The following is a 12,849-nucleotide window of genomic DNA, read 5'->3' on the forward strand; positions in this document are numbered from 1 at the left end:
CTAGTGGCTAAGGGAGTGGTTAGCTGAGAGTCCTTACATGAGTTGCTCTCAGCTCCCCCTAGTGTTTACTGAGGCATTTACAGCTTCATGGTAATATTGATTATGGATTGATCAGTGTCATCCACATCAATCACTGCAGCAACAGCGGGAGAGTGTCATCCCCTCTGTGGCCTGTCTGGGAGTTTCCAGGCCGCCCCTTCAGGGGGATAGTCAACCCATTGGGTTCTATAGGTCTGGACATTATAGAACATGTTCTTTTTTTTTTTTTTTTTTTTGAATTTCAGCATGGATGCTCCATAGAAACCTTATGGGAGCATCCAGAATTCCGAACAGTCTGGGCCAGCGTCAGCACCCAGGCATTTGCCGCCGGTTGTTGTCTGGCCCTTTAATTGTATGAGTTCTTAATCAGGAGCTTATACAGTGAAATGCTGGGCTGTGTTTGACAGGGCGATGAGCCATTGGCTCCCCGCCCTTTCAATCACCCTCCTGGCCGGAGGCAGCATTATAACTCTGGCCACAAGAGGCCGCTTTCTCTCCAGTGCACGAGCAGAGCCAGTAGGGAGAAGCTGCCAGAGGGGATTTACTAATATTGTGTGCAGCACAAACTTAGGCGGACTCTCTGTAAATGTGCAGTCTGCCTTCAGTTGGCTTATTCATACCACATTTTTACCACGTTTAGACAACACCCCCACCCCCGATCAGCCAATGTAAGAAAGTGCGGTTCAGGGAAGAAACAGAGTGCTGCACCTCACACCTATGGCTGATACTAGTGCCCCTAGGCAAAATTAAAAAACACATCAGAATTTTGTGTATGAATTGATCAAGCCATACTGCCCCATGTACCTCGTGCCGGTATCTGATACACATGGGTCCCTACACTAAGTCCACACCGTGCCAGTCAATGGCCACCAACCCCGCAGGCGTGCACAGTCAGGGAACGGGGGCCATGGGACGGCCCTGCGACCCCCATGTCGCAGGACCAGACCCAAAAACACCACACCAGAACCCGGCCAGCACCGCCGGCGGAGAAGGTCGCCCCCAAACAGCACAAGTCTGGATGAGGTATTGCGCTCACCATAGCTGCAGCAAACAGAATGGGAAAAAACAGGAGGGATTAAAACCATGTGCACTCAGGTGTCTCCTGCTAATTGCGGTCATGTGGGTCTCACCAGGAGGAGTGCAAAAACACGGAGAAAAGAGAGAAGCAAAATGCGGTTCAGGGAAGAAACAGAGTGCTGCACCTCACACCTATGGCTGATACTAGTGCCCCTAGGCAAAATTAAAAAACACATCAGAATTTTGTGTATGAATTGATCAAGCCATACTGCCCCATGTACCTCGTGCCGGTATCTGATACACATGGGTCCCTACACTAAGTCCACACCGTGCCAGTCAATGGCCACCAACCCCGCAGGCGTGCACAGTCAGGGAACGGGGGCCATGGGACGGCCCTGCGACCCCCATGTCGCAGGACCAGACCCAAAAACACCACACCAGAACCCGGCCAGCACCGCCGGCGGAGAAGGTCGCCCCCAAACAGCACAAGTCTGGATGAGGTACCTTATCCAGACTTGTGCTGCTTGGGGGCGACCTTCTCCGCCGGCGGTGCTGGCCGGGTTCTGGTGTGGTGTTTTTGGGTCTGGTCCTGTGGCATGGGGGTCGCAGGGCCGTCCCATGGCCCCCGTTCCCTGGCTGTGCACGCCTGCGGGGTTGGTGGCCACTGACTGGCACGGTATGGACTTAGTGTAGGGACCCATGTGTATCAGATACCGGCACGAGGTACATGGGGCAGTATGGCTTGATCAATTCATACACAAAATTCTGATGTGTTTTTTATTTAGCCAAGCGGCACTAGTATCAGCCATAGGTGTGATGTGCAGCACTCTGTTTCTTCCCTGAGCCACAATGTAAGAAAGTGTCTAAAACTCTAAATAAATATGGTGCAGATTCCCACGCAGCAGGTGAGTGAGTGGTGGACGTTGTGTAACCGTGTTATCACCTACGTATCATATATCAGATATAGAAGAGGGAAGTCTGAGCTGTAATAAGTCGCCAGGTAGGATGGCCGCCTGTCTATATACAGCCACTGTACATCTCTAATGGGATATTTGACAGATTTCGACTCTCGATGAGAAACTACAAACGGCGCAGGATCGGCTGCGGGAGAAAGACTACGAGCTGTTACAGAAAGAGCAAAATATAAGTCATCTACGTAAGGAAAGCGAGAAGAAGCAGCGAGTGATGGCGGAGATGGAGCAGGTGAGGAGACCTGACTGCTCTCTATATATTATACCCACTGCCAGACCCTCCCCCTCTGATGTCACACTTCTGTGATGTCATCTATCATGTATGCTATATAAGGCAGCCCTGGGTCTTAGTGAGCGCCCCCTGCAGTGTTGAGATCCTCACCTCTGTATAACCACTTGACAATAGCTTCTAAGAGAATTTTTTTTTTTGTCTTTCAAATCAACTGGTGTCAGAAAGTTATATAGATTTGTAATTTATTTCTATTAGTAAATCTCCAGTCTTCCAGTCCTTATCAGCTGCTGTATGTCCTGCAGGAAGTGGTGTATTCTCTCCAGTCTGACACAGTGCTCTCTGCTGCCACCTCTGTCCATGTCAGGAACTGTCCAGAGCAGGAGAGGTTTTCTATGGGGATTTTCTGCTGCTCTGGACAGTTCCTGACATGGACAGAGGTGGCAGCAGAGAGCACTGTGTCAGACTGGAGAGAATACACTCCCACTTCCTGTAGGACATACAGCAGCTGATAAGTACTGGAAGACGAGATTTTTTTAATAGAAGTAAAGTACAAATCTCTGGCACATTCTGACACCAGTTGATTTGAAAAAAACTTTTCCCAGGAGTACCCCTTTATTATATACACTCCTAATAATTCTGTATAAGTGTCAAATTTCTCATGGTGCTGGCTGGAATCTTCTCTCTTGTTGCAGACACTGAGGGAGCGGCAGGCGCAGATCTCGGAGCAGCAGCAATGGGGTGAGGAGCTGAGCCGGCAGGTGAGGGTGACGGGGGAGCGGCTGCAGAGCGGTCAGCTGGAGCTCCGGGTGGCCCGACAGCAGCTGGCCGAGGCTCAGAAGGAATCAGACCGGCTTACACATAAGCTGGAGGCCATGGATCGTCTGTCCAGAGAGGAGGTGAGGGCGTCCCCCTGACACAGGCTGCTGATTGTTGATCACTACGTCTGGTATTATGTCCCCGGAGCATCGCTCACGGTCACATTGTCTGCGTCTGGGGAATAATTCACCTTTCTTGCTATTTTGATAACAAAATTGTCTTTCTGAATTAAAAGAAAACTTTATTAAATGCCAATTAAAGGGTATTTCAGGAATAGATTTTTTTTTTATTTAATTTTCTAAACAAACCTAAAATATGCTTTTACAATGAGGGATAATAAATCGCCGGCAGTCATAGAAAAATGCCTCTGGGTTTACAAGTTGTGGCCAATATTGACATTACAATACAAGGAATAGGGTTAATATAGCAGTTACTTTAAGCAGAAAGCAACATGGCGGCCGCCCCCGATTCCCTGTCCCCTCTGCTGACACGTTCTCCCTGCAGGAAGCACAGGCCGCGCACTCCCCCCATAGCCGATCGCTGAGCGGGAATCCACTGTCTCTGCCTTCTCCATCCTCATCACCCACCTCCTCCAGTCCCCTCGTTCATCGCCCTCTCCTCTAAATGCCAACCCCCTAGATCAGGGACGGGAACCTGACGCCCTCCAGTTGTAACAGAACTAAGATTCCTATCTTGCCAGAACAGCCAAAGCCACAGCCGGAGGTTCCCCATGACTGCCCTAGACTTTCTCTGCCGCCTTTTTTCAAATTCTCAACTGTATAACCGCTCTTCTGCTCCTCCTCCAAATTTTTCCTCTGCCCTTCTTCCTCACCTTCCCTCTGCTTCCTCCAGACTCCTCTGTCCCGCCAAACTCTTCCTCTGACTCCTCCCGCCAAACTCTTCCTCTGACTCCTCCCCCAGACTCCTTCTCTGACTCCTCCCCCAGACTCTTCCTCTGACTCCTCCCCCAGACTCTTCCTCTGACTCCTCCCCCAGACTCTTCCTCTGACTCCTCCCCCAGACTCTTCCTCTGACTCCTCCCCCAAACTTCTCTTCTTTTCCCTCCTGGCGCTCCTGCTTGCAGACATACATTACTGGTGACCCGGCTTGGCCTGTGTTCCTCTATGGTGTTGGTGGTGAGTGTATGAGCCATTACTGCACATAGGTAACAGATCTCTTATCCACTCCGATTGTTTTACCTCTTTCTACCCTTATTAGTTTTATCTATCGCTCTTTATCTTTTACAATCTGTTCATATCATCTACTTGTCTTTCCTCCATCCAGCTCCAGCATGTTAAACACAATCTGGATGATGCACAGGATACAATCGCTAATCTAAAAACTGAACTTGAAGTGAGAAATGAGGTGATCAAAGCGACAAACGAAGTTCTGATCCTGAAGGTGAATTACACTTACTGGAGTACTGTCCCTTTAAGACACCCATACACATTGGATTATAGGCCAGCCAGCCCACTAATGCTTATGGGGATATCATGAATCTTCTGGATATTGGCACGGCCCAATCCTCTTGTTTTCATAGGAAGTGTCCAGCAGCAGCGTATGCCCCATCACCCTCCTAGGAATATGCGTATGCTCAGCCGAGCGGAGTGTACATGTGCTTGAGGGCTGAGTAGCTGTCCGATAAACAAGCACGTGGCTAAGAGCTACATAAAATATCTGTCCACCTTAAGACTTTTGGTACAGATTTAGTATCACTAACGCACTGGAAACTTGGCATAACTTGCACCATATTTATGTTTTATGGACTCATAAAAGGGTGCGGTTTACCTGAAATGGGGAGGGGCTTGTTAACAAGGGGTGTGTGGCTTACCTGAAATGGGGATGGGGTTGTTAACAAGGGGGTGTGGCTTACCTGAAATTGGGAGGGTTTTTTTTTTACAAGGGGGTGTGGCTTACCTGAAATGGGTGTAAGGTTAACCCTGGAAAGGGGATATTGAGAAGGGGGTGTGGCTTGCATCTTCCTTCGTGTACCACAAAAGTTGCACCAAAATTTTCACCTAATATTAACTAAATAATAGATGACTCTTGTGTTTTCTTACAGGAATCGGAGTTGACCAGATTAAAAGCTCGTATTTCGGGATATGAACGCTCTCTTGCCCTCAAGCATATGCCGGACCCTTCCTCTCTGTCTCCGGATGTATATGGCGACCGCCACGCACTGGGATCCAATAAACCTCCAGAACCCTCTGATCTGACCTGGAACGCGCCTCATTCTCTCAGTGACCTCAGCCTGTCAGACTCTGTAGACTTCACACAGAAGATGGAAGACATGAAGGACCTGTCTGGTTCTGTGCTAGGAAGGATTACCAGTGACCAGGATGCCTGTGCGTCCTCAGACAACTTTAATGAAACCTCATTTAACCCTCTAGAGTACAATGTGGATCACTGTGATACATCCGGCTCTCCAGATCTCGGCACTCTCAGCGGTATGCTCAAGTACATTAAGGAAGAGATGAAACTAAACCATAACCTGAACGGGAATAAATGAGGAATAGAACTCCAGGAGATCAGGTAAGTGCTGTCAGCCGACCATGTGAACGTCCGGACCTCCAACACATGTAAAGGGGGATTAGGCTAATGGCAAGATATCATATATACATACTGGATCCATAACTGCTGGGACCCCCACCCTTCACTAAAATCAGGGTCTTGTGTTCCCCCTTAAATGCAGATGCGGTCAAACACCTGTCCTGCAACTACATTCTATGAGACTGATGTGGAAATATGGAAAGAGCTTACAAAGGCTGATTCTGGCCGGCGTATATAGACTGGAGGGAGGACAAAGGAGTCTGGAGGGAAGATGGTCGCTTGGAGAAGGAAACAAATGTCTGGAGGAGGAAGAGAGGACAGGAGGGTCTGGAGGAGGAAGAGAGAATGGGTTGGGGTGAGGAGGAAGAGAGGACAGGTGGGGTCTGAAGGAGGAAGAGAGGACAGAGGGGTCAGGAGGAGGAAGAGAGGACAGAGGGGTCAGGAGGAGGAAGAGAGGACAGAGGGGTCAGGAGGAGGAAGAGAGGACAGAGGGGTCAGGAGGAGGAAGAGAGGACAGAGGGGTCAGGAGGAGGAAGAGAGGACAGAGGGGTCAGGAGGAGGAAGAGAGGACAGAGGGGTCAGGAGGAGGAAGAGAGGACAGAGGGGTCAGGAGGAGGAAGAGAGGACAGAGGGGTCAGGAGGAGGAAGAGAGGACAGAGGGGTCAGGAGGAGGAAGAGAGGACAGAGGGGTCAGGAGGAGGAAGAGAGGACAGAGGGGTCAGGAGGAGGAAGAGAGGACAGAGGGGTCAGGAGGAGGAAGAGAGGACAGAGGGGTCTGGAGGAGGAAGAGAGGACAGAGGGGTCAGGAGGAGGAAGAGAGGACAGAGGGGTCAGGAGGAGGAAGAGAGGACAGAGGGGTCAGGAGGAGGAAGAGAGGACAGAGGGGTCAGGAGGAGGAAGAGAGGACAGAGGGGTCAGGAGGAGGAAGAGAGGACAGAGGGGTCAGGAGGAGGAAGAGAGGACAGAGGGGTCAGGAGGAGGAAGAGAGGGGGGGGTCTGGTCGCGGAGGAAAGAGGACAGGGGCCTAGAGGAGGAAGAGAGGACAGAGGGGTCAGGAGGAGGAAGAGAGGACAGAGGGGTCAGGAGGAGGAAGAGAGGACAGAGGGGTCAGGAGGAGGAAGAGAGGACAGAGGGGTCAGGAGGAGGAAGAGAGGGGGGGGTCTGGTGGCGGAGGAGAGAGGACAGGAGCCTGGAGGGGGAAGAGGACAGGGGTCAGGAGGAGGAAGAGAAAGGATGGGGGGGGGTCTGGTGGAGGAAGAGAGGACAGAGGGGTCAGGAGGAGGAAGAGAGAGAATGGGGGGGGGGTCTGGTGGTGGAGGAGAACAGAGGGGTCAGGAGGAGGAGAGAGGACAGGGGCCTGGAGGGGGAAGAGGACAGGGGTCAGGAGGAGGAAGAGAGGATGGGGGGGGGGTCTGGTGGAGGAAGAGAGGACAGGGTGGCCTGGAGGGGGGTGAGGAGAGGGGGGGTCTGGAGGAGGAAGAGAGGAGAGAGGGGGAAGAAGGGGGGGGGGGGGGTCTGGAAGAAGAAAAGACTGAGGGGTCTAGAGGAGGAGGGGAGAAGAGGACAAGGGGGGTCTAGGGAGGGAGGAGAGGACTGGGGTGGGGGTCTGGAAGAAGAAAGGACAGGAGGGTCTAGAGGAGGAGGGCAGGGGTGTTTGGAGAAGGAAGTAAGGATGGGGGTCTGAAGGAGGAATAAGGCGGACAAGGTAGTCTGGAGGGGGGGACAGAAGAGTCTTGAGGGGGTGCCCCATTGTACAGATCTGGGGACTGACTGTCGTGTATACGGGAGCCATACCTTCCATTATTTGCTCTGTGTCTCGTGCCGATCACTTTCCATAGAATCCTCCTGATCTCGTTTACTATTTACCGGCTACAAATCGGCTTATCGGGAGTCAATCACCGTCACCTGGGAGCGGATTTTGTAGCCTGAGAAGATTAGGAACAATGGTGAATATTGTGAGATCCGAGTGATTGGGAGAGACTGAAAAATACAGAATTCTCAGCGGAGATATCAGAAGGTGCGAGATCCTTTAGATCACAGAATACAGGGGCCGGGGCTCCGCTCATCCCTCCGTCACGTTGTCGGCACCCAGGGCTGATTTTGGTGACATCTTCTATGTATTGGGGCGGCTCTGTGGCCCCCGGCAGCAGATTCAAGGGAAAAAGGGGGTTCAGAAAGTTTGTACAAGAGGAATAAGGTGGTAAAACGGACCTACTGAGCATGTGCGACCACCGGCGGTGGACATGAGATGAATGTTCTGGAATGAGTGAAGCCATAATGTATAGCCCAACACTATAATAAGTATATTAGGGTGGGGGAGGGAGGCATAAAGAGTGTGGGGGTTGGGCACCATAACATTAGGATGTATAACAGGTCTGTGATACTGTATATTATAGGAATTAACTGCAGGACCTAGAAAACAGTGGGTTTTTGTTTATATTTTTTTCCCCTTTGTGGTAGAGAGATGTGTATCAGGTGGCTGTCAGCAGTACAGAGATGTGTATCAGGTGGCTGTCAGCAGTACAGAGATGTGTATCAGGTGGCTGTCAGCAGTACAGAGATGTGTATCAGGTGGCTGCCAGCACTACGGAGATGTGTATCAGGTGGCTGTCAGCAGTACAGAGATGTGTATCAGGTGGCTGTCAGCAGTACAGAGATGTGTATCAGGTGGCTGCCAGCACTACGGAGATGTGTATCAGGTGGCTGTCAGCAGTACAGAGATGTGTATCAGGTGGCTGTCAGCAGCACGGAGATGTGTATCAGGTGGCTGTCAGCAGTACAGAGATGTGTATCAGGTGGCTGCCAGCACTACGGAGATGTGTATCAGGTGGCTGTCAGCAGTACAGAGATGTGTATCAGGTGGCTGTCAGCAGCACAGAGATGTGTATCAGGTGGCTGTCAGCAGCACAGAGATGTGTATCAGGTGGCTGTCAGCAGTACAGAGATGTGTATCAGGTGGCTGTCAGCAGCACAGAGATGTGTATCAGGTGGCTGCCAGCACTACGGAGATGTGTATCAGGTGGCTGTCAGCAGCACAGAGATGTGTATCAGGTGGCTGTCAGCAGCACAGAGATGTGTATCAGGTGGCTGTCAGCAGTACAGACATGTGTATCAGGTGGCTGTCAGCAGTACAGAGATGTGTATGAGGTGGCTGTCAGCAGTACAGAGATGTGTATGAGGTGGCTGTCAGCAGTACAGAGATGTGTATCAGGTGGCTGTCAGCAGTACAGAGATGTGTATCAGGTGGCTGTCAGCAGTACGGAGATGTGTATCAGGTGGCTGTCAGCAGCACGGAGATGTGTATCAGGTGGCTGTCAGCAGTACAGAGATGTGTATCAGGTGGCTGTCAGCAGTACAGAGATGTGTATCAGGTGGCTGTCAGCAGTACAGAGATGTGTATCAGGTGGCTGTCAGCAGCACGGAGATGTGTATCAGGTGGCTGTCAGCAGTACCACCACCCTGGAAGGAGGTCAGGAGGAGGTTCTTTCATCTCTCCCTCAGGAAACTCCTCTGATGGTGTCTATGACTGGACAGTAACACCACTGAGGCTTCCTGAAGCTTCTCATCTCACCCACGCACTAAATCCTGTCACCTCCATTCTCCACTGCTAAAGTGATTGGTACAGAGAGTACTGGCGGTCCCATAGACTTACATTGCACATGTATTACAATCCAAGTCTATGGGACTTCAGGCAGTTCTGTATACCACCTGCTTTAGTAAAAGAAAACAGAGCTTTACAAGGTTCAGCGCATGGGTGAAATAGAGCTTACCCCTATGGACATAAGGTGTACGTTGAGATGTTGCCAAGAACATGATGTGAATAAGGTCCAACTGGCTGCAGAAATCATGAGGAGGACAGACGGGAACCAGAACAGACAGGGCTTAGAGGGTTAACCGTTTGATAGATGACTGTGCCCTGAATTCTTCCTGACACCATCTCTCTTCCAGACTGGGGGAAAACTGGAAAAATAGAGAGGGTATAACCAGAGATTGTGTACAGGAGGCTGATACGGCAGATGGTTTTAGTGCACAGGCAGACGCACAATCCAAAAATAGGGAGGAGCTTGGGAAGGAGAGAACGGTGGAGGATGCGCTGCATACATTGTGAGGACAGAACGGTGGAGGATGCGCTGCATACAGTGTAATAAGGAGAGAATGGTGGAGGATGCGCTGCATACAGTGTGAGGAGAGAATGGCGGAGTATGCACTGCGTATAATGTAAGTAAGGAGAGAACAGTGTAGGATGCGCTGCATACAGTGTAAGTGAGTAGAGTACGGTGGAGGATGTGCTGCATACAGTGTAAGGAAGGAGAGAGCGGTGGAGGATGCGATGCATACAGTTTATGTGAGGAGAGAATGTTGGGGGATGTGCTGCATACAGTGTAAGGAGAGGACAGTGGAGGATGTGTTGCATACAGTGTACTGAAGGATTTAGTGGTAGAGGATGCGCTGCATACAGTGTAAGGAAGGAGAGAGAGGTGGAGGATGCGCTGCATACAGTGTAAGGAGAGAACGGTGGAGGATGCGTTGCATACAGTGTAATAAGGAAAGAATGGTGGAGGATGCGCTGCATACAGTTTGAGGAGAGAACTGCGAAGGATACACCACGTATAGTGTGAGTAAGGAGAGAGCGGTGGAGGGTAGCGCTGCATACAATGTAGAAAGGTGGAGGATGTGCCGCATATAGTGTAAGTGAGGAGAGAACAGTGGAAGATGCGCTGCATACAATGTGAGGAGAGAATGGCGGAGTATGCACTGCGTATAATGTAAGTAAGGAGAAAACAGTGGAGGATGCGCTGCATACAGTGTAAGTGAGGAGAGAACGCTGGAGGATGTGCTACATACAGTGTAAGGAAGGAGAGGGCAGTGGTGGATGCGCTGCATACAGTATACGGAAAGATTTAGTGGCGGAGGATGCGCTGCATACAGTGTAAGGAAGGAGAGAGAGGTGGAGGATGTGCTGTATACAGTGTAGATAGGTGGAGGATGCGCTGCATACAGTGTAAGGAGAGAATGGTGAAGGATGCGCTGCATACTGTGTAAGTCAGGAGAGAACTTCAGAGGATGTGCTACATACAGAGTAAGGAAGGAGAGAGCAGTGGAGGATGCACTGCATACAGTGTACAGAAGGATTTAGTGGTGGAGGATGCACTGCATACAGGGCAAGGAAGGAGAGAGAGGTGGAGGATGTGCTGTATACAGTGTAGAAAGGTGGAGGATGCACTGCATACAGGGCAAGGAAGGAGAGAGAGGTGGAGGATGTGCTGTATACAGTGTAGAAAGGTGGAGGATGCACTGCATACAGTGTAAGTGAGGAGAGAACGGTGGAGGATGCACTGCATACAGTGTAAGTGAGGGGAGAATGTCAGAAGATGTTCACACAACGTATATTTTTATAAAACCACGGCCGTTGTACAACGGCTGTGATTGTTATGAAAATGTTACCTAGCCATCTATGGGATCCTGGCCGGAGCGTATACTCATAGGCTCCGGCCGTGATTCCTAGCGGCGCCGCAAACAACTGACATGTCAGTTTTCTGTCGCCGCTATTCATTGAATAGCGGTGGCAGAAAACCATGTCTGTGCACACTATGGATCGAGTGGCTCCAGGGAACGGTTGTGGGGAGTTCTGATGCGGGCGCGCCAAAGATCAACTGGCCGGTACTGCAATACCAGCTGTTCTGTGACCCGGACAGGTCATGGAACGGCCGGTCTCTTACGTTGTGTGAACATAGCCTTAAAGTGAGGAGTGAGTGTCAGAGGATGCGCCGCATACAGTGTAAGTAGGGAGAGAGCGTATATGTTTTATATAAGGAAGGACTCCCATAATCTCATTGTGTGTTTCCTCCTCCACAGGTCATTGTGTTCCCGGCACCAGGACGCGCCACGCTGAACGCCGTATCGTCTATCTGTAGATCGTGTACATTACTGATATTTATTTGTGTGTTTGTCTTTTTCTATTGTTTTTTTATGCTCTTTGCGTTTCTACGATGAAATGTTTTTTGGCGAGAATCAGGTTCACGTGTAATAAAGTAACAGAGTCCTATTGTCTCTGTCGTTCCTCGTCACGGGAGCTGACGCTTTAGCTGGGAAATCAAAATAAACTAGAAAGCTGCGGGTAATCTCCTGACGTCTCCTTCATTATGAGCCGCGATCTTTGCTGGGAATAATTCCGGCCTCCTGGTTTATGGTCACGGGGATGTAAGTGTCTGGAGGAATGTCAAAGACTTTGTTGTTGTAGGAAAAGCTTTCTGGGATAAAAACTGGAGATTTAGGATCAGTATAATACGGAATTGTGTCTCCGGTCTCCAAAAGGTATTTACCTTTTATAGAAGTTACTGGAAATATAAAAAAAAAATCGTCCCCAATATTATAAATCCATCACAACTATAGGGAAAGGTGAGTATTTACTATAGCAGATGGATCATGACATGGACAGAGGTGGCAGTAGAGAGCACTGTGTCAGACTGGAGAGAATACACCCCTTCCTGCAGGACATACAGCAGCTGATAAGTACTGGACGGCTGGAGATTTTTAAATAGAAAAAAAAAAATTGAAGGAAAAAAATTATATATATATACATAATATATATGTGTGTGTGTATATATATATATATATATATATATATATATATATATATATATATATATATATATATATACACACACACACACACACACACAGTGGTGCCTTGGATTACGAGTATAATACGTTCCGGAGCCGTTCTTGTAATCCAAAGCAAATTTTTCTGTAAGAAATCATAGAAATGCAGACAATTGGTTCCACACCCCAAATATAATGATTTTTTATTCTGAATAACATGTAAAACAGATGAAACAGCAGAATCTGTGATATTATAAGTTACTGTACAGTAATGGAGAGGAGGGAAACACAAGGGCGGAGAGAGACTGCAGGGAGCAGGAAGGAATGAGCAGGACAGATGTGGGCACATACATGCAGCGCTCTATGTCCGGGGAGAGAGGGGTTACAGCTATGGAGAGATTACCCCCACAGTCCTGTCCCCTGATGTAAGCCCCAGCCTGAAGTGGATCTGCTATGATTTGGAAGGTGAGGGAGACTTCCTGGGTCAGAGTACAGGGCTGTAGACCCCGCTATGCAGACCATGCCCCTCCCCCACTCCCCCTCCCACCCAGTACAGGGAGCTCTTACACCAAAGCAATGCTCTTACACCAAGTCACTATTTTGAAAAACTGTGAGCTCTTA

At 49.7% G+C, this 12,849-nt stretch overlaps 1 protein-coding gene across 4 annotated transcripts in view; it reads left to right on the forward strand.

Moving 5' to 3' along the window:
* CCDC18 (coiled-coil domain containing 18) overlaps positions 1-11,708 on the forward strand; it is a 47,579-nt gene extending 35,871 nt beyond the window's left edge. For 3 of the 4 annotated variants that reach the window (XM_069967696.1, XM_069967694.1, XM_069967697.1), the window contains 5 exons: positions 2,116-2,259; positions 2,952-3,155; positions 4,360-4,476; positions 5,138-5,607; positions 11,482-11,708. In XM_069967696.1, coding sequence (XP_069823797.1) covers positions 2,116-2,259; positions 2,952-3,155; positions 4,360-4,476; positions 5,138-5,584 — 912 coding nt within the window. In that variant the 3' untranslated portion in view covers positions 5,585-5,607; positions 11,482-11,708. The remainder of the gene's footprint in view (positions 1-2,115; positions 2,260-2,951; positions 3,156-4,359; positions 4,477-5,137; positions 5,608-11,481) is intronic. The other variant, XM_069967698.1, reaches the window with a different exon arrangement.
* The last annotated feature ends 1,141 nt before the right edge of the window (positions 11,709-12,849 follow it).

Source organism: Dendropsophus ebraccatus, chromosome 4 (assembly GCF_027789765.1).
Source record: "Dendropsophus ebraccatus isolate aDenEbr1 chromosome 4, aDenEbr1.pat, whole genome shotgun sequence".
NCBI lineage: Eukaryota > Metazoa > Chordata > Amphibia > Anura > Hylidae > Dendropsophus > Dendropsophus ebraccatus.